A 27,656-nucleotide genomic window follows, 5' to 3' on the forward strand; every position below is an offset into this window, starting at 1 on the left:
TTCTGGTGAAAAACGAGTGACGTATCCGTTTTCAGTGTCCGTGTTCCCTCTGCTGATTTTACGGAGAAACTGAGACGCGCCTCAATTTTCAGAGGCTTCATCAATTGTCGCTGGCAAGCGAGAGTGACGAGCACTCGCAGGAGACAGGAGGACTGCCAGTTTCATTTAAGCTACAAATCGGAGCTGCTTTCGCCGGGTCGCTGGGACGTCATCAACGTTTACTTCAAGCCACGTAAAACGGTACTTGCCGTAACGCACGTAGCGTCGCGTACTTGCACGATTATATGACCGTCGTCGATCGTTCGCAGTGTTATGCATCGGCGAAACTAAAAGTCACCGTCGAGACGAGGCTGGAGGAGCGAACGATAACATTGCACGGTCACGGAGTAGAGCGCGAGCTGCGGATAAGCGATCTCGACATCGATTTTCCCCCTGCGACGCCTTTCGTCGGAGCGCAGGAGAAGATATTTACGATCGAGAACGTCTGCGGGCATCCGGTGGAGTTTTTCTGGCATCATCTCGATAGGTAAGTGACGAGTCGCGTAAGAGTAACGAATTCGAAAGAACCACCGCAAGAAGTGCCCGTTCTTCAGTCCCCGATTTGTAAATTAAATTTTATGCGAAATGATAAGACATTAATCACAAAAAAGTTTTACATTGAGCATGCGATTGGTTTCAGAGATATAGAGGGTCAAAGTGGTTACTACCTAGAAGTTTGACACTAATAATCGTGCGTTTTATCGCACGAATTTTTGCGAAATTCAGTATCTATGGGTTCTTTGAGTTGCTTATTACAAATTTGATGATCAGATTAAAAGAATTCAAGATGGCGGATGTAATATAGCGGACACAAATAGTGAAACAATTATTTACTTTTATTAGAACTATTATGTTGTGGTTTTTTCGGCTAGTTGATTGCCAATTTTCTATCAGATTTACATTTACCTTTACTGCATTTGCTGCAATGCAAAAAAGCTTCTAAATATAACAAATAAAACTATCACGTTATCCTTTATGCGTCATGTAACGTATCAATTTGAATTTGGTACTTTTTTATGAAAAAACAATTAAAAAAATATACTTTTTCCACTCAAAAATTGTCGTTGAAAAAATTACTTTCGAAAACCTAATGGAAACTTCGCAATCAGCTAGCCAAAAAAACCACAATATAACAGTTCCAATAAAAGTAAATGATTGTTTCACTATGTGTGTCCCCCATGTTGAACCTGCTATCTTGAATTTTTTAAATCTGACAATAGATTCATAATCAGCAACTCAAAGAACCCATAGATACCGAATTTTGCAAAAATTCGTGCGATAAATCGTTATTAGTGTCATACCATTTCTTGGTAGGTAGGTAGGTGATCACTTTGACCCTCTACATCTCTGAAACTAATCGTATACTCAACGTAAAACTGTTTTATAATTAATGTCTCATCATGAACTATCTTTTGGCATGAAATTCGATTCCAAAATCGAGGACCGAAAAACGGGCAGAAAATCGACCCTTTTTGCGGAAGTTCTTTCCACGACGGATCGAAAATGGGAATTTGCAACGCGAAACGCGGCCGGCCTCGTGCATCTGTGGTAATCGCTATGATGAAAAACAAAAAGAGGAAAAAAATACAAGAGCATTGTTCATCTGTTTGCTCATTTTCTTTTTACGTCCAATGAGAGTCGACAGTGAGAGTAATGGGTGAAATGGCGCAGAATGCGCGCCATCCTGCGATGTACCTCATTGAATAAACGGCGACGCGTTCGCAGCCTCTTTCCGGAAGAGGAACGAGCGGCTGAGGCGCTGATTCGTTACTATGGAGTTAAAGAAATCCTATTACCGCCTCGAAAACTCGGGGAGAGAATGCCGTCGTTTTTAATGGAATTCTATAATAGCCTTGTGAGTGAGATGGCGCATGCTTTGTCAGCGGAAGCAATCGAGAAGGGAAATGTCTCTGCGTTGAGCGGTATGTACGCACTTTGAGAATAATCAAAGATAAACTCTCTCTCTCTCTCTCTCCCTTTCTCTCTCTCTCTCTCTCTCTCTCTCTCTTTCTTTCTCTTTCTCAAATCATGACGTTTAACTATAGAGATGGTACTATAATAATTGACATATTCGAAACTTTGAAGCTTCGAATAATTCGACTTGGGAACTTTGAATCCTTGAGAACTCTATTTGAAAATTTTAAATATCAAACTTCGTAATAGAACTAATTCCGTATATATTTAATTGTATATTTTCGAGTTCTCAAAGTTTCAAAAATTTCGGATATTTATGTATAGTGGGAAATATTGTGATTGTTCTAATCCATTGTTTCTTCTTAATTTTAATTTATGTCCCCGGGAGCGGCGTTTCCGAAAGATCCTTACTCTATGTTCTGCCTCAAAATGGATCAATCATAAAATCGTGTAATTTGCATATTGTACATTAAAATCATGCGATTTTGTACGAGCTCAGTTAATAATTTTAAGAGATCTGTTTTATCTGTTTTATTGTGATAATTTGGATAAGTACAGACTATTTCAATTTATTGTTATTTCTCTTCTACTTTTATACATAGAAATTTTATTTTACTTTGTCTGCTTTATTTGTACATTTTATATTTCATTTAAATATATCTATTGTCGTATTGTACTTGCAATAAATAAGTAAACAGAAGCTTTAAATATAATTTATAGTTGTACTCAACTGTCGTTTAATCGTAGAACAAAATCTCAAGAATTCTCCTCCCGAGCGGTCAGTATGGCTGACGAGGAGACCCGAAGAGATTGGACACATGCTCGCTTGTGAGTCGCTATTCGGTCGATGAATATTTTTGCGAAATTATCGTTATCGTCTGGTGAAAATATGACTGCATATTTGCAGGCTACATAGAGGCTCTGCGCGAAGAAGCTCATTTCTGCGAAAGGATGAAAGATCCCGTGAAGGAACTGTTTGACAGTCTCGAGAGGAAATCGATCCCAGAGCCCGACCCTGCCCGACCGGCCAAGAAAGTCTGCATTATTTTCCACGGCGCGCCGTTCACCGGTAATTTCGCGTACGACGGAAGTATGTTGGGGCGCGGGAGGTATATTTGCTACACTGCGCTGTCGTTATTAGAATATCAAGAGGCCGCATGCAGAAGCGCCAGGGTACTGGGAGTGCCTTTGCTGTGCATAGACAACGTTATGATTGAGGGAATCGCACTCGGCGACGACCAGTTCTCCGTCGAGTCGCGACGGATCATCGACGACGTGTATCGAGAATGCCTGTCAGAGCTGGAGAAATACAAGTAATCACACGAGAAATTAACACGTTCGCGCCATCGGCCCCAAATAGCACAAGGCATCGCAGAACTATTCCAGACACATTGAAAATTCCTGGAGAGTGCCTCAGGACGTTCTAAGTATAGACATCCTGGATGATGTCAGGACGTGTTATGTTGTAATATATGAAGTGTGACGCAACGATCTCTCACGAGAGATCGGGGTCACGTTCGTGTTGCGACGATTCTTTCTTTTCTACCTTCTGCTCCCCATATCCTTTTCGCGAATCGAGAATTATCAAGCTAAATCTGTTTTGCACAATTATGGGCAAAAGAAAAAAGGAAACGAGATGACTTGTAGGGAAAGTTCTCCCGAAATAAACCTCGATAGCGAACGTGTTAATTGGAAGTTGAATTTTTAAATAGAGAATCTCTGTAAGAGTTTCGTGTCCGAGAGAAAAATTCGAGTGTTTCCTCATTGAAGAGGGAGTAGATAATTTCGAATTGGTTTTTCACACTAGAGACGTCTTGAGAACTGCATCGCCAAGAGCAGAAGTAAACAAATTTGTAGAACAAAACGGAGAAGCGGTGGCGAACGAGATATCCTCTGAAGAACCGAAATCCCTGACAACCATTAAATCCAAGCCGAAAACGGCGATAGAGAACAGAAGATATTCCGAGAGCGACGTGACTAGTGAATCAATCATTCTACCTGAAGGGAGACTTGCAAAAATTCCACGCGAACAAGATTTGAAATTCCTGGATCCCGTGAGTCTTTACGAATGCAAGATTCAAGTGATCTCGCTGCTGCGGGAAAATCTGTCGCGTTATGTGGCAAAATTGACGAAAGACAAATCTCCCGGCGAGAGGAGGAGTGCCGGGGAGTCCGAGGATAACACTTTTCTCGGAATCGATGTTCGCTTATTAACTGGAATTCTTCGAGAAAGGTAGAGTTTAAGCGACTAAAATATATTTTCAAAAAAAATTTGATTATGGTATCTCGTCTTATCTTACATATACGTATTACACCGTTTTTGTCTTCCTTAAATTTTATTACTTAATTATTTTTCATTGACATTTATTAATCATTTTTTAATTTCACTGCTTACTTTGTCCTCGTCACGTTCACATCTCAAAGGGTGTCTTTTTACCCGTAAATAAATTTACAATAATAATCAATCATGCAAATACGGGTAATTTGTTGGGTATTATAAACATGTTTTCTATGAACTCTCTATATATTTTTTTCTCGTTATTTTTTTTTTCAACGAGCAGGCTATTGTTGCCGGGCTTCAAGAAGGGCTTTGTGCTGCAGACTTTGAAGAACGCATTTTTCAAAGATGAAATTGCAACGCTTCTCGTACTACTCGACATCGTCGGATACGTAGAATACTCGTTGTTTGTGACTTTTATGAATTCGATGCATAAATATATTCGAAGAATGGAGGAATTGCGAGAATCAGAAGGTGAATTGTGATCTAATAGATTATATCACTTGAAGATTATGTCTTTAAGTTTTTGCATCGAGTTCTCAAGTTCTTGCAACAATCGTACGAATGTAGCGAGAAGATTGGCGGAAGAAACTGACAAAAGAATCCAAGAAATCGACGAAATGTGGTTGTCTGAGTATGAACTACTTGCAGAAGATGAGAAGAAATTGTATCTGGAACGTACTTTGCCGATAAAGAAGCAAGAAGCGCTACAAAGGCGAACGGATTTTCTACAACAGATGACAGAGCTAAGGCGAAGAAAAGTATCCACTTTAATTTAACTACGCAGACGTATGGTCGGAATTTTCTTTCTTCCATTCTCGAGAATTTTAAATATAAAGACCTACATAGCTGGGTGCATGTGTGTAACAATGTTTTCATCTTGCTTTTCGTCGTCGACGAGAATATTGTGATTCTCCTATGAATATTACTCGTCGACAAAATTCATATTTTACAGAAATCATTGCCTGAATCTTCCAAGTCGGACACCGCGAAAAGTAGGAGAACGAATAAAATAACGAAGAGCGAAAAATTCAACAATCGGGAGGATAAATCTCGCGCTCCCAAAGCGCCAGTTGGCAAGAAAGCGATTCCAAATCTTAAAGATCTGAAAAACAGCGACGACGAGAAACCAGGTAATTCCAAAGTTGAACCTGACAGAGATTAAGTTGTTCAGCAAGGGTAAATTAGGGTCCCCCTCTTATCTGTCATCTGTTTATCTGTTGGGATCCTCAGAGAAGCGGGAAATGTCGGAAGAATTGGAAAATATTGCTAAAGCTATGGACGATTACCGCAATAATCTTTCGGCCATAGAAAACATCATCAAAAATTGGGATCCTCTTAGGAAGGCAATATTTCACGCGATCTTATCGTACTGCGCACCTTCGTATAAATTATTAAACTGGGAGTTATATAGGTCGTCATCGATTTTTAGGACTCGCTGTTCACGATAAACGGCAAAATCGTGCAAACCGATAAGCCAGGAGACAAGAGCCCCGCTTTCAGTGAGAAGGTGATGTATAATTTAGCACGCTTTGTATTTCCGATGAGCCTGCTGTGCGGAAACTCCCGCTATAATTTATTTCCGCAGACACACGCGAGCGAATTTCGTATCTGGTACGTAAATGCCACGGATCCGTGGGACCGGCTGATGTACGACGTGCTGGTTAACCAGATGAGCGAAAATAGCTCGGCCAGAGAAACTCTTCGTAAGCGACGCGATCACTTTTGAAATGAACCCCTCAAGTTAATGTAAATGTAAAATTTAACGAAACAATAATACTTCGCGCTTAGCCGTGGAAATTTCGCCAGAGCCGGATCTCCAGCCGAAGAGATATTACATTCTCAAGCCGAGTGACATACGGAAACGAGATGTTGGCAATGATGGCGAGTATATCACAACTCGTCTCTCAACGTAACGTGTTTTTGCGCGAGGACGAATTAGTTATTTCGCTCATGAGAATTTGTACTAAGGCTCTCAAGCAGCTTCGAAGCTTCGGGGGCATTATATTCGAAGAACGAGATTTCCAAGTTGGAATATTCCAACATTCGAACATTTAAACGATGCTAATCGCGCAGATCTCCGAACAAAATTCGAAGATTCGAAGCTACGAAGTTGGATTATACCGCAGCTTCGAATGTATGCAATACCTCGTCGACTGCGTCGACACTTTTATCATATTAATAATTATTTATATTATATTTTGCTGTAGTAGGATATTTGTATAATTTACTGAGATACTTTTTGTTCAATTTTTTAAATTTTATTTTAGATTATTCTTTTCTGTTTCAATCTCAATATTAACCTTGACTTTTTGTGTTTTTATTAATCGAGTTATGTCTTGGAACAGCGTTTTCATGCTGATGTCTCGCCTTTCGCGTACATTCGTTTCGTTTTCTTCTCTTGTGTAAATAGTACTCATTCGCACAATCTAAAGTTATTATTGTTGCAAATAATTAGTCGCAATCGTTGGTTAATATTTCTTACCGATTCGTTATTTTATATCGTTCTTACCCACTTGTTACTTATTACCCCTTACTTACTTAATATCCCTTCTTATATTATCCATCACTCATTGATTAATTATTTTATACCGTTAATCAGGAACCTATCGAATCGTCTCGTTGTGCGCGATGCGCGAGCCCACGCTCGCTGGGATCGATTCTTCGAGAGCGAACGCGCTTGATAACCAAGAGAATCACGTCGAGAAGGCGAAACGAAGAAAACGATCGCGTCTCGCCGGTAAAACCGCGGACGCTGTGTCGTTGAACGCATCCACGATCGGGAGCAAAGACACCGTCGAATCCAACAACGCGAATACAACAATGCTCGAGGAGACGCTGAAGCCACGATGGATCTTGCAGTCCGGCGAGAGTCAGAAATTCAAGATCCGATATCAACCCGAGGAAATGGGAACTCACCGACACACATACGCGTTATCCGTCATCGACGGCGATGATATAACTTACGAGATCAATGTTAGCGGAATCGCGGATGTCCCCGGCCTGGATATGAATCCTAATGTCGTCTTTTCAAAAGTAACAATGTGATCATTCATAATTCAAAACATTCGACACGAGAGAATTTCGCCGAGTCCCCTCTCTGTGATTTTTATCGAGCTATCAAGGATATTGACTGTTTCCCCCTTTCAGCAGTTTAACCGAAGTTAAACTGGAAAAGTTTCTTAGAAAAAAACTTTCTTAGAAAAATGTGTAAACAATGGGTTTGTTAGACTAATGAAATGCGCGATTCGCGCAGGTGGAGGAATCGAAGATCGCCGAAATACATGATCCTGCGTACTTCTCCGACACTGGTGCTTACGATTTCGGTTCCTTGCTGGTGTTTCGAAAGGACAAGAGGTGCGTTTCGAAGTATTTTCTCTAACGAAGATTACAGACGCGTAATTTGCAAACAGTGAACATCGTCGCGAGGCGGAATTCAAATTCCGCAACGTATCCAAGGTTGATGCGGAGGTGTGCTTCTACTTAGAGGAAAATATACCGGATATTTTCATCCTGGAAGAAGAGAAGCTTCACATTCCAGTGAGCTGTAGATATTTTTGATTCTTCCTTTACATTGTATTTTTTCATACAATCGTCCGACCAGTAAGAGGTTGATGAAAAGTGTCGCTAGATGTTGGGCACGATAATTACTTCTTCACACCGTCAGAGCCGTCTCAAATATCTTTCTTCGTTTGGAAATTACTTGACGTAATTATATAATAAATACAATTTGCATTTGCAGGCTGGACAGCGCGGATCGCTGAAGATATCGGCAGGCGTCACGAAACTCGGCTCATTTACCGACAAGCTGCACATATGCGTGACGAATAATCCTCACGTCGATACAATCCAGGTGAATATAACACGTCGATAAATTAAGGTATTTTGCATAATTTAAAATAAATGTTATATTATTTAAAATATATATTATTTAAAATAAAATAATTCGTTTATATAAAATATGGTGAGGTCGTCGCAGAACATTGATGTTAATGCGACTTCTTCTATAATAGCTTCGATGCAGCGGCTCGAAATTGGATATCGAACTCGAAGACAAACAAGTGTCCTTCGGCCAAGTGCTCCTGTATAGGAGAGACTTTCTCACTCGTGCCATTCGAAACAGATCCCCGGTTCAGATCCTTTGGCGTCTAATGCCCGATGAATCCTTAGATCCTCAAATATCATTCGCCCCGATCAGCGGAATCGTGAAAGCCGGGAGTGATCAAGAGATTGAATTTTGTTACCATGCCAGCAAAGTGAGAGATCGCATTAAAGCAATAAATATATGGCGTTTATTTATTTGAAATTTAAATTCCTTAAGAAATTGTGAGATATTTTTTCAACATGATGACAATTTTTGAGCGGAAATTGTTGGCACATCTTGGTTCGGTCGATTTTTGCATTTTTTTTTTTGGCGATTGGCTTTGCTGTTGGTTTTTCATTTGTGAAAAAGTAAAGATGAAATTTTTCTTCAAAAATACAATTTCTGCGGCTTTAGGTTGGAGCGGTCGACGCGAGTTTGACTTTCGACGCTTTCTTCATCGACGAGAACGATGTGGAATCGATTTTTACGGAAAGCCTCTCTCTATCTGGCGAAACGTACGACGTGGCTGTTGACATTAATCATGTAAATCCAATTGATTTAAAGTACGTGAAAGTTGGTTGTCCCACAAGTGCAAACTTCACAATAAGCAATCGGGGAAATTACGAAGTAAAATATGTGTAAGTGTAGAGAAAAGTATGTTTTCGCGAGTTTGTAAGATATTTAAAAGCTAACATGTGCTGAAATCCTCATCTCCATTTTCGTTTAACGCTATCGATATTCGTTCGTGCGACGTATCTTTTTTTCACAATTATTTTCATGTTAAATTTATGATACATTATTGGTATGCTGTTCGTTTAGTATACTTCTGGATGAGCCAGACAAGCTGGCTATGATCGCACAGGATTTGTCTGCCAAACTGAAAGAAAATATCGAAATTAGTCCTGCGTCTGGTTTCATCGAATCGCAGAAAGAGGCAACCGTACAAGTACTTTGAAGAAATTGTTTGTCTAATAATAAACGCGAATCAATTGGTTGAAATAAAATTTCGTTCCTTTTCAGATAACTTTTCGACCAAGAAACGAAATTACGCTGAAACAGTGTCCGATACTTCAATGTCATCTTCTTGATATAAATAAACAAGCTGCCATGGTTGCGAAAATTCCACTGACTGTTTCTCTAGTTGCTTATTACACTAGGTCAAGTATTATCTTTAGAGAAGATTAATAGCATAAATATTAATAATACATTCAAAGTATTAATAGTATATTTCTAAATTTTATCATATTTCCGAACGAAAGATTCTTTCTCTCGATTTTTTCTCGACTAGATTACTTATCTTTTTCTTAGCTGATCTCAATTTTTATTAGTAAATTATATCTTAGGGATCAGATCAGTATATTATTAGAAGACAGATATCCGTTCGATATCGTGTTAATTGTTCTTTTCAATCATAGATTCCGCGTTTTTCCTTACCCCGAAATTAATTTCGCCTCTCTCGCCGTGTGCACCGAAGAGACGATGTACTTGCATGTGGAAAATATTGGACAGTTCCCTCTTCATTATTTCATCCAGAAGACACCCATTGAACACCCGTCGGTCACCTACATGACGCAGATTAAGAAGGAGAACATAATCCAAAAAGATTCCGACAAAATGACAGATAATTTAGACAGCAAGGATAAAAAGCAGTCGCCGATCGAAAGCTCAAGCACCAAGTAAAAAAAATGAAACAATTCTTTCTTCTCCTTGTTCGAAAAATTTCTCTGTCAAGAAATTCAATTTTCTATACTCTTTTCGATGATAAATCAACTCGCACTTTGTGCGATAGTGATGTATGAACGACAGAGTATGATTGCGATTACTTCACTAATTCGTTTCCATGAAATATGCAATAAAGGTAAACTTGACTGAAAAGGTTCGGTAATTTTTTCGGCCAAAATACTTTTTGATCGCGAGCTGAATTTTTTAATTGTTCCGATACTTAAGTGACGACACGTAAGAGGCGTAGCTTTTGATTTAGTAACGTCTTATTGTTCGCACAGGAAAATTCCAGAATTTACGACCAAGTTGCAAGTCGGTCCTTTTACCGTAACCAAGACCGAGGGAGACGTCGCGCCAGGTATAGTCGATACTGTAACAATCGAATGCTACCCGGAATTCGTTGGGTCGCAAGAAGAGCAAATACTAATTTTCGTGCCAGACAGCGTGCCCGAGGATCGAAGCGGCAAATTAGTAACGCTTTCCGTAAACTCTTGCCTACCTAGCGTCGACCTTTACAATCTTGACGCCATGTTCCGTGAAAATTACATAGTGAATCGTATCCAGGATTTCATCTGCCCAAAAGAGGTGACTTTCCTGTTTTATCAATTTGCAAAAATGCAAAGTTGCCACATTAATCATTTATTATAACAGATTGACGCGCATACTATATTCGCTCGTCAAGAGAGACGTCTGTATTTTCGGCACATCAAAGTGTATCACACCCATACAACGTATTTCGAGCTTTACAACCGAAACGTTATACCTGCCAACGTAGAAATTACCTTATACAAAGAATCATCTTCACCGGTCATCTTTCAACCCGACGCGTTCGTAGTGGCACCCGACAAACAAAGCATCCCTCCGATGAGCCAGAAAAAATTTGCCGTGACGTTTAAGCCGACGTTACTAGAGGTAACGTTTTCACAAAAGACAAAGCGTGCGATGCAAAGGGACGAAATTCTAGAGCCGAAGAATGTATCCTTGAGGTTCCTTACAAACTAACAGCGAAATTCAGCTTCCCTAAAAAAGGAACGGGGAAAATTCCAAAAGTTAGAAAAGATTTTTAAAGAGCGGAGGAAGATAAATGGAGAAACTCTCTCTCTCTCTCTCTCTGTCGCTCTGTCTCTCTCTGATGGAATAATTTAATAATATATTTTTCACGTCGGCTTTCCACCGTGTTCAGTGTTATGTTCTTAATTACAGACGAGTCACGCGGTCCTCGGGATAGAGGTCGAGCAGCCGTCGCATTTGAAGGACGAAAAGTTCTCCGTTAAATTAACGGGACAAGCTTGCGTGCCAGAAGTGACGATAGTAGAGCCGCCGAATGGAAAACGAGAACGAGCTGTGCTCAACTTCGGCCGTACGCTCGTAAATGATACCGATACGAAAAGCTTCGTCTTCCAAAACGTCGGTGTAGTATCGGCGAAAGTGATCGTCGAGATTTACGAGGATCCGAAATGCCTCTTCACTATCGGCTCTCACGACGATAATGACGAGGATTCGACGGATGGACGGGATTACGGAGCAGAGCGAAGTGAGTTCGGCTTTTCCTTACGATGAAATATACTGAACTAAATACGTATATTAAATAAACTGAAATAACGATCATAAACTCAAAGAGGAACATCCGATTTTCCGACAACGAAACATTGCAGCGTTGGGTGGTAATCGATGCCTCGTGGTTCACTTAACGCCCGGACAAACGGTTTCGCTTGACGTGAAATTCAGCCCGCGGGAGGTCGGCAAGTACGTGGGCTTGGTGCGATTATTTGTAGCTGATAATCCCTACGAGAATCTGACGATCGACCTGAAGGCTGAGGTATACGCGGAATTAATTGTACTGGAGGGGCTGAAGCTCGTGAGTGCAAAGTCCACCGTCGTTGTCAACGAGAGACGGGAATCAAATTTCAGATTGCGAAGATCGTCTTCACGGTCGGACAGCGTGACGGGAGGTAAAGGAACTCAGGAAGAGAAAGATAAAGAGAGATATAAGAGCAATTATACAGCGGTTGTATATTTGCCACGGTCGGCCGAGATTTCTGACAATCTCAGTAATAATTTCAGACACATTTCTTTCTTCTCATAAATAATAAAATATATATTTGATTAAAGTATACTTTTCACATATATTCTCTATAATTTGCCTCACTGGGAATTTAATTTTAAAATACGAGCTTTTTGACTGCTACATCGGGAAATTTTATTTTCGATGTCGCTCTTAAATTTGCTTGTTATTTTAACATGCTAATAAATTAGCATTCATTATTCAGTGAAATGAATTAAATTTCTTAAATTACATAAATTAGGTAAATTGAGTGAATTAAGTAAATTAAATTATTTCTATTATTCCTTTTTTAATTATTATTTATTAGATCATTAGATTATATTAAATGAAACAAATAAAATGTATTCTCGAATAAGAAAGGAAAACCCGTAGAAGTTAATCCGCATGGGACAGTTCTCTGTCGTAAACCAACCACGAGATACCTCGTACTTGGCAGTCAATAAGTTAACCATTGATTTATTATCTTCACCGGTTGTTTATTAATTTATTTATTACCTTACAGTCTCGTTATCAACTGCGCTACCGGTCTCGTTGACCTACAAATTGGAGTACGGATGCTGCTTCGTTAACAAGATATACAGGAAGAGCTTCAAGATCACCAATAAATCGGCGGACCGGCATTTGCGATTCCAATGGGGCGCGCATCCCAACGTTGTATTCACTCCGTCCATCGGTCATCTCAAGAGTTCGACTTGCAAGGAAATCATCGCGACGTTCCTCTCCTCGGAACCGGCGAGCTACGTCGATGTAATAAGATCAAATTTGTATTGGTCTGTTATGCAATGAGTTATTTTCGGATCTCTCAGGTAAAATGAAACGATTGTATTTTTATGTCGTTACAATTCTGCGAAAGAATGAATTATTTTAATTTACGGCTCTGCGCTATTTTTCACACATATAGTTTCACAAAATTATAACAAAAAAGTATAATAAAAATATAAAATGTATAAAATGGATATTCTTTTATAATTCTTTCTGTGTATATTTCTGTTTCTATATTTCTCATCTATTTATTTATTTGTTCTAATATTTCTATAAACTTTGTTTACTCCTTTGCCTGCTTCCTTATTTATCAATTCTTTCTTATGTGCAAATAATGTAATCATTTTTTATATTTTTATTTTTATTTTTATTTTCGCTCTACTTTAACATTTTTTAGCTAAAGGGCCATTAATAATAAATTGATCATTTATTGTTTATTATAATCTTGTTTCATTGTACCTGAAATATCCGAAATTACTCTCTTATTAGATCTCCAATATTTCACAAACGGTTACGATAACGGTCGATAGCGGCGGCTGATGCTCCCGATATTTGCGTCTCTGCGGAGCATTCATTTCACTAACACCACGATGGAGCACGAGGAGGAGGTTAATAATCTCGTAACGACTATTCAGACGCGTCTCGACTGTACGGTCTGTGCGATCGAGCTCGTCGATCCCGCGAAAGAACCGTGTTGGGACGATCGGGAGACGGAGGTGTGCTGGGTGGCGATAAATTCCAACGATGGGGCCGGCGAGCAAGGAACAAATGAGGGAACGTTCGCGAGAAAAGCGGTCGAGCCCGTTAACGAGCCAAGCCACGAGATCGTACCTGGCACGACGAAGTACATCCAAGTGTTGCTTAACGCGACCGTGGCATTCTCCAAGTACTCCTGCCTCGTTAAGGAGATCAATTTCAAGGACACGTTAATGTTTCAGGTTGCGTAGATCCTGTAGACTTCTCTATTTATCTCTTGCCTAAATCTTCACGCAATTAGACTGCGCTGCCGATTCATGGAAATCTTAGCGGGGGTGCGTTTTAACGCTGGAACTACTAAATGGTCGAATGACTGCTTTGTAATTTCTTATAAAAATTAATCGAACTTTTGTACGATCGGTTTCTAATTTTTTATTTAATATGCTCAAATTTTTTTATATAACCGGATTTTTTATTGAGAATACTCAAATTTATACAACGATGCATTTTATATTTTTAATGAACGTTATTTAGTAAAACTAAAAAGCGATAAGTAAACATTTCTGCCTTTGCACAACGTATTAAAAAAAAAAAAATTTGTCATTTTCATCGCTCCGGTAGAAATAAATCACGTTAATCGTCGATAGTTTCAACGTTGTACGTTCTCGAAAAGGAATACTTTTCGCGATGTTTTTGTTCCTTAATTTTCTTTTTCCTTGAAATTATCATATTTGGACACAATAACGTTTTGAATATTTTAAACTTTTGAAATTTTTACCGATATGTATCGCTTCGCTCTTCCGTATTGCGTAACACGACTTGATCGTCAGTCGCAGAATTGTTCGTTGTGATTGTAGCGTAGGTCCGGCCATTGAATCGAAAACAAAAAATAGGAATTATATAAACAACTTCACAATCACTCGCCCGTATCGAATTTAAATATTTGTTCATAATAACGCGGGGATTTTCCGAATTGGTGCGTACACGAGCATCGCGTGGCATAAATATCACGGAATACCGGCGGTAAAATACAGACACTGTCGTTGTTGGTTTTATATCCGAGCAATTCCAGCTGTTGTTCGTTAAATATTAAAACTACCGTGTGCGTGTGCAGCATTCGACTGATTTTCCATTAAAGTTGGCGTAATACGTGAATCTCTCTCTCTCTCTCTCTCTCTCTCTCTCTCTCTCTCTCTCTCTCTCTCTCACGGGGGTAAGAAAATAAAAATCTCCGTTTCTCCACCACCTCGAAGTATGAACAAGATGCGCTTTTCTTGCCTGATCATCCGAATGACTCAGAAATCAAGATTGAACGTGCGCTGCTCGAAAAAATCAAAATCTAGCAATTGCTGTCATTTCTTGAAAATCATAATGATGAAATCCGAATACCGTGACGATATTGCCCAATATATGATAACTTTCCTAAAGCGTGCGATTATTTCGAGAAGAAATTACTACTCCGAAACGTTTCGACATTTAGATTTCGGTACTATAACTTTTCATGTGGAATCACGTGGCGCTTTTCAAATTTCGTCTCCGCCAAATCAAGCAGCGCGAAGATGCGCTTTTCAATTTGAATATCCGCCAGTTTGAAATACAACATGATCGTGATTAGCACCTATCTCCCGGCAGACGCGCGAGTACGTATTCACTTTCTCGAACACCGGCACAGTCGACGTGGAGTACACGTGGCAGATAAATATGGACGAGCAGTACCCGACGAGACGGACCGCAAATTATTCGCGAGCCACGCCGAGACCACCACGAGCAGATGCGAGGTCCGCGACTAATTTGTCCGCACGCCCGACTCGTGAGTTCCATTAGAGATCAATATGAGGTCAGCTCCGAAATCGATCTCGGAAATTTTAGTTTTAGCTGCGAGGTTGGTAGGTCGGTAGAATCAGCTGATCAATTATCAATCAATATCGCGCACAGAGAAAACGCATACTTCTACCGGGAGAAGCTTCTTCGTCGTCGTGTGCCGGCAAATCTCGTTACGAATTAAATTACTTTTTTTTTTCCACAGACGACATCGTCGAGATAAAAGCATTTGCCAAAGCTTGCGTCCCGTCCGATCTCTTCAGCAGCAGAGCCGGATTGACAGAGCGCAGTAGCGACAGTTGGTTAGAGAGCGACGACTTGCCGTTCGGGATTCAGCCCGAAAAAGGAATCCTGCCGCCGGGTGAATCGGCAGAATTCACTCTGCGATTCTCCCCCATGGATGTGTTCGACTACAGAGCGTGTCTCATTTGCAAGTGCGATCATTATTGCGACTCGTTCGCTCTGACGATCTGACGCTTTGAGCAACAGAAATGCCCAAGCGCAGCGGATCTATGAGATCTACGTAGAACGAAATTCGCGGCTTGCGATCGCGAATTTCGTTCTGCGTAGCGCACGCGAAAGAGATGCATGCATTTCCGTTCGTCCATCGGATCTACCGTCGACTGCGTCGTGATACGAGGTTTTATCAAAAAGTAACGAGAATTTTGAAATTGCGCGCGCGCTGTATCTTGTCTATCTTCAGCTGATTCTTTCTTTGTGTGTTGGTAGCACTACCAGTGACGTACGCGTCAATTTTCAGGCAGCTGCGACGTTTGGTTTGTGTTTGACGAGCGAATGAGCAAGACGTGCTTCAGTGTGTTTGGCGATTTTTTGTGTGGCGAAATCAGTCGGATCAGAGAGTCTGAAAGTTGTCTGAAAGTTTGTGTTAAAAACGGAATTAAGTGCAGCGAAGCGTTCAAAATGTTAAAGAAGGCCTTTGGCGACGATACTATGTCACTTTTTCCTGTGACTTTTTCCTATTTCCCAAACTCAGAAGGACAACGTTTTTCAACAGTAGATGAGATAAAGGCGAAATCGCAGATCCAGCTCGAGACGATAACCTAAAGAGGCGTTCCACCAGTGTTTCTCAAACTGGAAACTACGTTGGTATAAGTGTATAATATCACAGGGGGCCTACTTTGAAGGAGATGGGATTGACATTGAAGATTAAATAAATACTTTTCGAGAACATTAAAAATTCTCGGTACTTTCCGATCAAACCTCGTAAACTCCCGATACTATTTGCACGCATGCATATCCGTTTATCGGCCAACAGAGTGGAGAATCCCGACCCGAGACTGAACGAGTTGGCGATTCCCATTGCGGGAAGAAGTTTGCTGCCGTACTGCCACTTTGACGTACCGGAAAGCAACTATCCGTCCGACGGTAGGCGCGACGCGAAACTGCCAGGACCCATCGATTATCAAGCGGCAGGTGATGGTTCGCTTCCGGCAGATACGAGAGTAATTGAGTTCCACGTGGTCGGTGTCGGCGAGACTCACGTGAGGTATGGCCGATGTGAGAAAAGCGAGCGAAAACGCGGGTACAAACGCGCGAGCGCGAATAGCGCGGAAGCCTCAAAGTCATCTCAAAGTTTCTTGGGCTGAAATCTCGCTCGAAGAGCAGAGTGACGGTTCTCACAAATCGAGTGACTTCCCATTCATATAGAAGGATTTTTCACTAATATAGAGTGGTTCTTCATTTGCGTACGAATTCCTCAGCCGGAATTGTCGAGTAAAAGTCGCTCGGAAAATTAATCCAGGATACAAAGGGTTAAGATGAATTTCACTCGAAACGAGAGACAGTTCATTTTCTAAAGTTATCGAATCGTAATCGCGGTACTGAAAATACCGCCATGTATTGATAGAAAACGAAAATCGATTTTGTAATTCGTTATAAATAATAATACTCTCTTTATCAGAAGGCAGAAATCGTCTTGTTCGAAATTACAGAAAGTTTCGAATGTTAAATCCAACATCGGACGATTATCGTTTCGCATGGAGTGATCGAACCCGTCACGCGGAAGGCGAGATTCCGAATTTTCACTGCGTGTTGCCGGAGGGAGTCGCCGAGCGTGGAAAGCATGTTGAGTTTGCTTTCGCATTTCTCGCAGAGCGCGTCGGCACCTTTGAGTCCTTTTGGTTATTTTCCATCGAGAAGTACAACTTGCAGTGCCTCTTCCTGATAGTAGCGATCGTCAGAGAACCGTCTGTTTATTGTCCGCTTGTTTACCTGAGGACGAGACCGACTGTACTGGGTTAGAAAAAGAAGGTTGAGCCACGGGAAAATTGCTCGGAACTTCGCTCAACAAAGTCCTGCTATACTTCCTAGGTACCAACGTACGGGACTCGATACGTATAATCAACGACGAGGGATTCCAGATGCCCTTCGAAGTCACGCGCGACTCTTTGTATTCCGAGGGATGCCTGCAGTACTTGAAGATAACGCCTATGAGCGGAATTTTAAATGCGAGGAGCGAGAAGATTCTACGGTAAATACGAGAGACAGCAAGTTGACAATTTTTAGAACGCTCGCACTCACGTACTTGCGCGACTTGGCAGGCTCGAGTATCAGCCCACTCTGGTCGGTGAATTTCAATTCCCTGTAAAATGCGCCGTGAAGAAAATGAAGGCGCCGCTCACCATCCTCGTTACGGCGATTACGTACGACGTCGTGGTGTCGGTTACCTATGTCGACCGGAACGGCCGGCTCGTGCGACTCGAGCAGGATCAAGAAAATATCGTCGACTGCGGCAGAGTGGGTGTCGAGTTGTTTTTAATAAAAATTAAAGACCCGAAAACACAGAATTGTACGCATTGTACCTGTGTATATGAATCTTGTCTCCATATGGCCATGTTTAATTACGTGCAACTATACATCCACGTAGAAACAAATAACCGTCCTACAAACACAACCGAGAGCTCCTTATGATTGTGGGAGCTCGCGATGTGGATTACTTGAAAGAAACTGTCCCTTTCTCTCCACTTAACAGCATTTTCTCGATGCGAACGTTTACTACCGTGTAACACGATTGTATACGTGGCTGTGTAGAAAGAAATTTCATATATGAGCTATATATAATTAATATATAATTATACGTAATTACATGTAATTTATATATAATTATATATAATTTTATGCAATTATATATAATCTTTTTCGCCCATGAAGAGCAGCAGTATATTTTTTTCATGATTATCAAGTGATCTTTATCTTTAGCTAATGCTGAAAGTGCCCGTCGTGATCACGTTCGAAATAACGAACTCGAGCGAAATGACAATTTATTATTCCTGGGATCTCGGCATGACATCGGAAATAGTTAGTAGAAACATGTACACGCTCGCAGTGTCCGAAAAGCAAGGTCACGCGACCAGCGAGTCGCGAGTCGTCTGTCGTCTCACCGTAACAGGGTTGAGAAAAACAGTGGTAAAAGGTCATCGCGCCCTGTTGAAGGTATTGCTCTCGTGTGTGTTTAAACGTTAGTAATAAGTATCTTTTACGAAAGAGAAAAAAATATACAAATTCAATAAGGCGCGTTTCTCATTGTTAATGTATACCAATTTTAATTCAATCGCAGCTTATAATTATAATTTCTTTCTTTTATTATTATACTTTTCTTTCTTATTTTTAGATTTATTAAATTTTTTTAATTTTCTTCTCGTATTCGACTTTTTTCTGATAGTGCCCTGATACACATCAGGGGTGATTCTCTTAAATGAATAAATAAATAAACAAGTAATAATTGCAAACACATTTTATTTTGATTCTCACAAGCGTCGGATATGCATAAATAATGTATAAGTACTTATTACATAAGTACTACAGTCTGACAAGTATTCTCTTTATCCGACAGAAATTTCAATTGAAAAAGATCTCCTGAACACGTTCCTCATTCCTCATTCCTCATTCAGATTTCGAAAGGGCCGACGTACCGATTAAGCCTGAAAGCGACTGCAAATAAGCCGTCTCTGGAGTTCAGTTTCAATCATCACGATTTCGGACCTTGCTACGTGCAAGACACCTTCGCCGCGGTTCAGCATCACGTCGATCTACGTATTACGAATTTCGACAGTGTCCCGTACATGTGCGTGATCCGTTCGCTGCGTTACGTACAATGCGGATCAATTAAGGCGAAATTTCGGTTGGATCTTTTCAGGTTGGAATGCGAATTCGAGGAGAAGCCGCACATCTCTGTGACCCTTGACGCCCTTTCGGAAAAGATAGCTGCCCGGTCGAACGTCGTCATCCCGATAAGATTTCGCCCATTGGAACGGATGTGCTATCGCGACAAGCTGCGCTTCACAATCGACTCGGCGATTGAGAAGGAAATCACTATTACAGGCGAAGGAATCGCGTATAAGGTGCATTATCGTGTATCGCAGTACAAACGTAGCGCAACGTAGTACAAAGTGTATTAGAGAAGTTTTAATTTAATTCACTGCACTGCATGGATGTTAATTCCATGCACGCTAGCTGTCGTAATTGCATCTACATGACGCATCGACTGCCAAGTACGGGTTATCTTGCGCGCAGTTAAGGTGTGCGAATTAACCAGCACATGTTTGCTTTCTTGCGGCAATAATTTTTTATTGTGAATTTTGCCGAGGGATAAATATAATTATTATTTTTAATTGGTTCAGTGATGAGAAATGATATCTCTGTTACCACAATTGTTACCATAAAAAATAGATTTGCTCAAACATTCATTTGTATTAAAATTCAGTTCAGATAAAGAAACGAAATTTTCCACCTATTAATATATTCTATTCTTACTGACGGAAAATTCAATTACACCAATGGAATTATTTTTTCCGCATGTACGGTCCGCATACGGCAGTCAACGTGTTCAATAAGTTCTACTCATTGTCGGACAGCTACTCATAATTGGACAGTTTATCGTATCGACGTAAGAACTCGTCCTCCAGAGAATCGTAATTATTCCGACAGGTGCGTCTGGTAAACACGTGCGACAAGTCGGTGGATCTTGGTAATCTATCAATTAATAAGACGATCATCAAGAAAGTGCCGGTGATAAACGACGGACGTGCCGCGCTCGAGTTGCGGTTCGATCTAACGAAACGCCTGTCAGGATTCGAGTCTCGCAGAGGAATTCAAGCGTGTCGGGAGAGAAGCGATCCCGAGGACTCCGAGGTGGATCGCACGCGTGCTTCGGTCACAGAAATACAAAGCGCAGACACAGACGAGAAAGCTCTCCAGATAATAGAACCCGACCTGTCGTCCGAGGTTCTCAAGATCGAACCAGCAGGATCGATCGTTCTGCGGCCAGCAAAAATCGTCCATGTCATTGTTAAATACAAGCCCACGCATAGAATGCGACCTTTCGTCGCTCAGGTGGCATATCAGGCCGACTTCGTCGTTCAACCGTTATTCACCTTATGCGGCAGTTGCATTGGAAAGGATTTCCGTCTCAGCAAGACCCACCTTTCCTTCGGATTTGTGGTACAAGGTTGCACAGATGAGACGAAGATTGCGCTGTTGAATACGGGGGAAATTGGTGCAAGGTTGTTCCTATAAAATCTCCGTTTGGAATACCTTAACCATATAGAACATTTCTAAACGGACTTTTTCTCGTTTAGTCCGCCAGACATTTCCCGAAGATTTCTTTTCTCGTCGTCATTTTATGTCAGAGACGATGAACGAATCGTGAGACACTTTGAATGTTTGCATAATTATCAGTTACAAATATTAATTCGCCGCGATTGTTATTCCGGTGCTTTATAGTTATGAATATGCAAAAAGTGCACACGTATCTCAAGTGCCTTCAATTTCTCTCTTTTATTTTATTTAATTAAATACTCGATGTAAAAGAGAGTTCCTCATATAATTCCATAAAACATACACCGGTTTCATCTGTGGAGAGCGACAGTGCAAATTCCCACAATATTTCTATTCCGATTGCAAACAAACCATTTTTGGCATAAAAATCGGATTTTTAATCAGTGCTATAGCGAGAAAAGTTATTTTAGGACAAATCTAGGCATTCTACCCAGACAGCACAATGTCCGAAACTGGGACATAAGACTTCTTACGTCTAGACATCTCAAAGACGACTTAAACACGTCTGAAAGACGTCTTATGTCTCGGTTTTGGACATTAGTGCTGTCTGGGCTATCTAGAACTTATGCATTGCCGCTGGGAAAACTTTGAGAAATTTCTACGTGGGCATAAAAGTATGTATAGGATCTATTATTTATACAGCGCTATTTCTCATGAAAATTTCTCACAATTTTTCTTCAGCAAAAATGTCGGGGAAAGTCATTAATCATAGCGACTTTTCAATTTCTAACACAACACATCTTTGAAACTAGCCTTTCACGCCTCAGATTCGAATTCTGTTTAAATTATATTGTCGCGATATTTTAATTTTAACATTATGACGTTTCGGAAAATTGTCCCACGAAAATTATTGTCGGATCTCGGAATTTTGATTTTTTGGATTCATCTAAATTTTTCGATGGATACGTATTATTCCAAGAAAAAACATATCGAAATCTAAAAAACGTGGTACACAATTTCCCGAAAAGCCACAATACCGAGAAATCTGAAGACCGATAAAACTTTCCAAGATACAATTTCGCCGAAACATTTAAATTATTTCGTTGAACAACTCGATGAATTAGTTTCCACTTATTTGAATCCAGCAAGGTGCATCCGAATGGTTACACGCAAGTTAATACAACTATGTGTAACATTGTTCTCGGCAGCGGTCGGAACGATTAGTACGCTCCAGCAGAATTATATTTCGGGAAATCGTGCCTGTGTTCGGATTTTGGTGTTACGACCGGGAAATTGTCGCAATTCTCGAATATCGAGATTCAGATTTCTCGAGGCGACGCATCGCCCGTCGTTTAATATCATAATCGTTCGTGCTCATTAACGTCATTGACGTCATTGAATCAATGCGTGTTCGGTTGATCTAGATTCAAGTGGAACACATCGAAATTGCCACGGGAGTTCAGCATCGCTCCAGCGGCCGGCTACTGCTCTCCCGGCATGAGCGTCAACTTCATTGTCAGTTTCCGACCTACTCGGCATGACAGGTTGATCGAGGGCGATGTGAGCGCACATACAACTTCCATCTTCTGTACTTGTTATACGCGTGCAAATATACGTATGCTCGCTCTTCTCCGCGGGAGTCTCGCGCTTGCCGTATAATGTACGCCAGGCGCGAGTGCGGTTTACCGCGCGCAGCGCGGTGCAATCGCCGTCCTTACGAATCGCATTTAACTTTCTCGAGTTATTCATCTGTTCAGAACTTGAAAATTGAACGTTTCTCGCGCACGTGTTGGGCCTGTACGCTCGAGGCTCCGTTCGGTCCCGACAAATCGCTCCACGATCCGTTTCAACGGATCATTTGGGACAAATTGTTGCTAAGGCCAATATAAATGTCACGCTTCAAACTCGAGTTATCCGGATAACAATTGAAGCATCAGATCCGAATTCGAATTTATAAGTTCGCAGTGGAATGGACCAAGCAGACACGTTCGCAGCGATTTAGCGTTTCCCCCCCGAGGAATTAACAATGAATAAATTCAGTCAGTTTAACTACTGTTCGATAAATTAATATTTCTTAATTCTCCAGTCCAAATTTGGAGATTCGAATTCGGTGCTGGCTGTAAATCTCTTGTTATAATCTGAATTTGGACCCGAGAAATTTAAATTACCCAGATAGCGAGGCTTTGAGTTGTTCGATTACGATTTTTTGATGAAACGATAAACGAAACGATAATTAGCAGGGAACGCTAAAATTTGGCATTTCGAGCAGGCGTTGCTCGAAATCGACAAATACGGTGTCCTCGGCGTAAGGATCACAGGAAGTTGCCGCAAGCTGCCAGAGCCCATTGACACTTTGTTTTTCACGTGTCACGTGCGCGAGAAAGTGACAAAGTCGTTGAGCGTCGAGAATGACACCGGCGTTCCATGGCGATTGAAGCCGGAGATCAACGGCGACTATTTCACCGTTGACGAGGTTTTACACGTGCCGCCGAAGAACTCGGCTCCATGCGCAATTACCTACGCCCCTCTAGTCATGAGCAGCGACAGTAAACCGCATAAGGTAACCGCACCGAAGAAAAGTATTTGATTGATAATAAGCCAGTTTTCTGACAAAGTATGAACGGTATAAAGGGACAGATAAAAAAATGAGGGTTTTAGTTTCTTCAATTTTTCTTTAATTTCTTTAACTTTAATATAATAACAATATCTCGAAGACAAATTCCACAGAGCAAAGTCTAACTGTGCTGAACAAGAAGCTGAACAGCTTCCTAAAAACGCTTCTTCTGTAAACCTCCTTTGTATTTTCTCAAGTGCGGATATTATTGTATCGTTACAACAACATATTCCAAATGAATCGGAGAATGAAAATGTGCAAGGAACAAATGAAAAATTAATTTTCTGTCGGGAAATAAATAAAAAAGTCTCTTGACTTTCCGCCTGGTAAATTCTCTTCGCTACTTTGACGAAAGTAGAGCGTAAGGACAATCTTGTGATTCTGCGCAAAGTACAACAAGTCGATAAGCGTGATATCTTTTCGTAAATTATCTCAGGGTACCTTGCTCTTGAGGCTGCCGAGCGATAAAGCGCCTGTGGCGTACGCTCTTAAGGGACTGAGTGTAGCTCCGCAAGTCCTTCGCAGGATCACACGTCAGTTCCCGGCGAAGACGAAGTTTATCGAGCTCTTGCCTGTCTATAATTGGACGGATAGGCAGCAACTGTTCGAGTGCAAGATCGAAAATTTGGACGCCGAGGTAGCAAGCAAGGTTTGAAAATGTCGCACGCTAGTGGCAATGCTTTCTGAGTATTTTGCAATAATTTCGCGGACAATAAGATGCATCTTCTCTGGATTTTTTTGCAGGCTTTCAATGCCATCACTTTCGTCGGTAACAGCAAGATAGACGTGCCGGCGAACAGTCAGCGAGATTACCGCGCGGAGTTTTACTCCTACAAGGAATCGAGATGCAACTTTAAGGTACGTCGTTTGCGGAAAAGCGTGAATAATTAACCAATTATGATATTATTATTAGTGTACTTTATATATAAAGACACGTTAAGACATTACATGTACCAATTTTTCTCATACAAATTCACATACGTGATAATATCCTTAACTTCTTAAAATGTAAGCGATATATCCCCTTTCGAGTTGATCCCTGATCTTCTAGACTATTCTTCTAGTACATTTCATTGCGACATAATCAAAGTCGCTTACATCATCATCACGTCCAGGTAACGTTTACCAATCAAGAGGGAGAATATGAATTTTACGAGTTGCAATACAACATCGCGCGGCCCGAGGAGATCGAATCGATCAAGCTAGTCACTGCGGCGCGAATTCCGGTGTGCTACGCTTTGAGGCTCGATAATCCACTCAAACAACAAGGGATAACGTACAAGGCGACGTGTCAGCACCCATACGTCACGATCCATGACGTACCGAAGACGGTGGCGCCTTTATCCAGCGTTAGTTGCAGACAATATACCTTACATATACGAATAAAGTAGACATACACTCTTCAGCATGTCTGCACCAATGATCCTTTCATTGTTGCACACCGAGTTATAGTTTATCATAAGAGGCAACAGGCAAATAACAATCGACACAAATGCGATAGAAAACCATCGATCTGGAGTATCATCCTGTACATCCTAGCGATGAAACCGTGGTGAAGCTGGACGTTTATTGCGACAAACTCGGCCTGTTCCCGTATGAATTGCGATTGAAGGCCGCGCCAGCGCCCGCGGAGGAGACCACGCGCGTCATCGCGATGCTCGGCGGCAATGTTACCTTCTCCTTGCCCATCAGAAATATCACGAGAAAGAACGCTGTGTTTACGATCAAGGTGCGTGGAAACTGGGAAACTGAGGCACATTTGACAAGCTTCTCAAAACTTCGCTCGATATACCTTTATGAAACAATTATTGAGATTGACTATACGAGAAGGTTCGAATAACCAAAATATAAAATATTATTGAGGAGCTGCGCCAGTTTTAATGAAATTCCAAGAGAATCCTCCATTTCGCGATTCCGTTATCTAGGGAGTTTCTCTTACGATAAATTCGCGAAGAGAGCATTTCGCAAGCCTATTCCTACAATGAATGCTTCTCGGTTCGTCTGCGTAACGTCTGCCACGTATTTCCACGATAACGCGAGTATCCATCCTTCGCTAGGTGGACAACGAGTGCTTCGAGGCCTCGAAGAAGATCGAAGTGCCGGCCTTGAAGAGTACCTTGTTTAACGTGACTTACGAGCCGAGCGACGTCGATAATATTTTCGCCACATTAATAGCCACTTCCGAGATCGCCGGGGAATTTTTGTATGACAATTTGTCGCTGGCGAACGCGTGTCCCTTATTTCTACATTTTATTTGATCATTAACACGCAGTTAAAGAATACGATAAGTCACACCCGTGAGATATAATCGTCGATAATTCTATTTCTCACTATACACTGAGAAAAAATTGTATTAAAATTAAACAAATATTTGTTCGAATATGACTGTGAAATGCGCATGCACGCACATATTTATTCAAATTAAGCGACTAATTTCTAAAATGAAATATAGAGGTTCTGAATGTAAACTTTTTTCTTGAATTTTAGAAAATAATTGCTTAATTTAAATAAATGTATTCACAGTCGTATTCGACCAAATATTTGTTTAATTTTTATATAATTTTTTCTCAGTGTATATATATATATATATATATGTGTGTGTATATAATGTGTAAATGTAGATTTCCACTCGTCGGCACGTATTCATTACCGATACCTCGAGGACCCTATGAAGTTGCTTGCAACACACCGGCTCTTATACCATTCAAAAATATATTCAGAAGTGTCCAATCGTTCGAGATCGTCCTAGACGATCCCAAAGCTTTTAGCACAAAGACGTCGTTATTAAATATGAAGGAGAAACAGGTAACTATATTATATATTAATTGATTGTTATATTCCCTATTTTTTTCGTTGCCTAAAAGATTTTATTTATCGAATAAGTACGTCAGACTTACAATTTTAGCGATCCGACGAGGAATATAAGCATAATTTAAGTGTAAATTAAATTTTAACATCAACTTAATAACATGTGGACAATATAGCTGTGAATATAGGTTTTCGAATATAGGTTTCTGAAAAATATTAATATTTGATCTTCCCTTTCTCGTTGTTGCTGCACGGTTCTCTTTTCCTCTTTCGTCCATCAATTTCAACGATATATCTGTTTCTTTTTAAGTCCGGAAAGTGCAAACTAATCTAATGCAAATAAATAGATTAGAAAATATCATTTTAACATGAAGAATATCATTCAACAAATTAAAACGAACAGATTTATTATTCTAATGTGCAAATATTGTAAGTCGTCGTACAATAAAATAAAATAAAAGATAAAAAATAAAAGATATAGCCACTAATCTTGTAACAAATTGATACGACAAGGTGGTCGATATCGCTGTTAGTCTAAAAGATATTTCAAGAGAAGGAAATGAACTGAAAAACAGCTTCACGATAACTGGAAAGCTTCTGGTATATTGCACGGATCCAAAGATATCTGACATCAATTGGATTTATTATTTAAGAGGTATACATGATTGAGGGAAAACGACAAATTTCTAAATGTCTCAATGTAACAGTTGAAATATTACAACAAAATATTATCATATTGAACAACAACGATGCCCGTAAAATAAAATAAATGCCTGTAAAATTGTGATTGTGATATTACATAATAAAAATATATATTGTAATGTAATAATATTATTTAAAATATAACCAAGAGTGCAATCGAATTTTCAAAAGATTTGAAGCTCTCGGATACGTTGGAAAATTTGTTGGAAGATTCGTCGTACAACGAACCAATATTTGCTCAGGCGGACTCCAGGAGATTGTCCATATTGTGGTATCGCAGGTATCGTGACGGTCGCCTCGACAAAGCATTATCCCTGAGTCACCGACTGATCATTATAAAGAATACCCCCCAATTGAGTCACAAAATGCTTGCCACATTAGTGAGGTCAAGCTTCTAAAGACCATCGCAGCCGAGAGCGAGCAGTCTACCGACTGCTGTCTATCTCGAGACATTTTCCGAAGATTTACTAAAAGATACAGACAATTGCTGATTTTTATAAAACCATAACTAGCAAAATATCGAATTACAATTCTCTTCAACTCTCTTTCCTTCTCGGTAAGCTTTTCGGGCTTTTCGATTCCAAAGAGTTTCTGGACGCATCCACTCGGGACCGCATTCGTTCTGTATCACAGT

The 27,656-nt window shown here is 40.5% G+C and overlaps 2 protein-coding genes across 2 annotated transcripts; both read left to right on the forward strand.

The window, feature by feature from the left end:
- Positions 1-1,770: 1,770 nt before the first annotated feature.
- On the forward strand, positions 1,771-3,538 carry LOC112588280 (uncharacterized). Its single transcript, XM_025297681.1, has 4 exons — positions 1,771-1,961; positions 2,701-2,781; positions 2,861-3,022; positions 3,095-3,538. The coding sequence occupies exons 1-4, from the start codon at positions 1,859-1,861 to the stop codon at positions 3,268-3,270; spliced, it is 522 nt and encodes a 173-aa protein (XP_025153466.1). The 5' UTR covers positions 1,771-1,858; the 3' UTR covers positions 3,271-3,538.
- LOC105182012 (hydrocephalus-inducing protein homolog) lies at positions 3,399-26,989 on the forward strand. The gene is made up of 41 exons (XM_025297612.1): positions 3,399-3,418; positions 3,761-4,007; positions 4,741-4,992; positions 5,187-5,364; positions 5,465-5,671; positions 5,758-5,937; positions 6,023-6,115; positions 6,834-7,267; positions 7,488-7,588; positions 7,645-7,771; positions 7,974-8,084; positions 8,245-8,487; positions 8,730-8,953; positions 9,135-9,261; positions 9,336-9,472; positions 9,731-9,967; positions 10,319-10,622; positions 10,689-10,949; positions 11,241-11,571; positions 11,693-11,989; positions 12,605-12,849; positions 13,500-13,802; positions 15,193-15,370; positions 15,587-15,815; positions 16,658-16,888; positions 17,334-17,638; positions 17,713-17,872; positions 17,943-18,138; positions 18,601-18,834; positions 19,293-19,465; positions 19,538-19,742; positions 20,329-20,903; positions 22,323-22,458; positions 23,168-23,458; positions 23,904-24,149; positions 24,257-24,370; positions 24,628-24,861; positions 25,014-25,241; positions 25,570-25,715; positions 26,134-26,317; positions 26,834-26,989. The coding sequence occupies exons 1-41, from the start codon at positions 3,399-3,401 to the stop codon at positions 26,987-26,989; spliced, it is 8,880 nt and encodes a 2,959-aa protein (XP_025153397.1).
- The last annotated feature ends 667 nt before the right edge of the window (positions 26,990-27,656 follow it).

Source organism: Harpegnathos saltator, unplaced genomic scaffold (assembly GCF_003227715.2).
Source record: "Harpegnathos saltator strain DR-91 unplaced genomic scaffold, Hsal_v8.6 scaffold182, whole genome shotgun sequence".
Classification (NCBI taxonomy): Eukaryota; Metazoa; Arthropoda; class Insecta; order Hymenoptera; family Formicidae; genus Harpegnathos; species Harpegnathos saltator.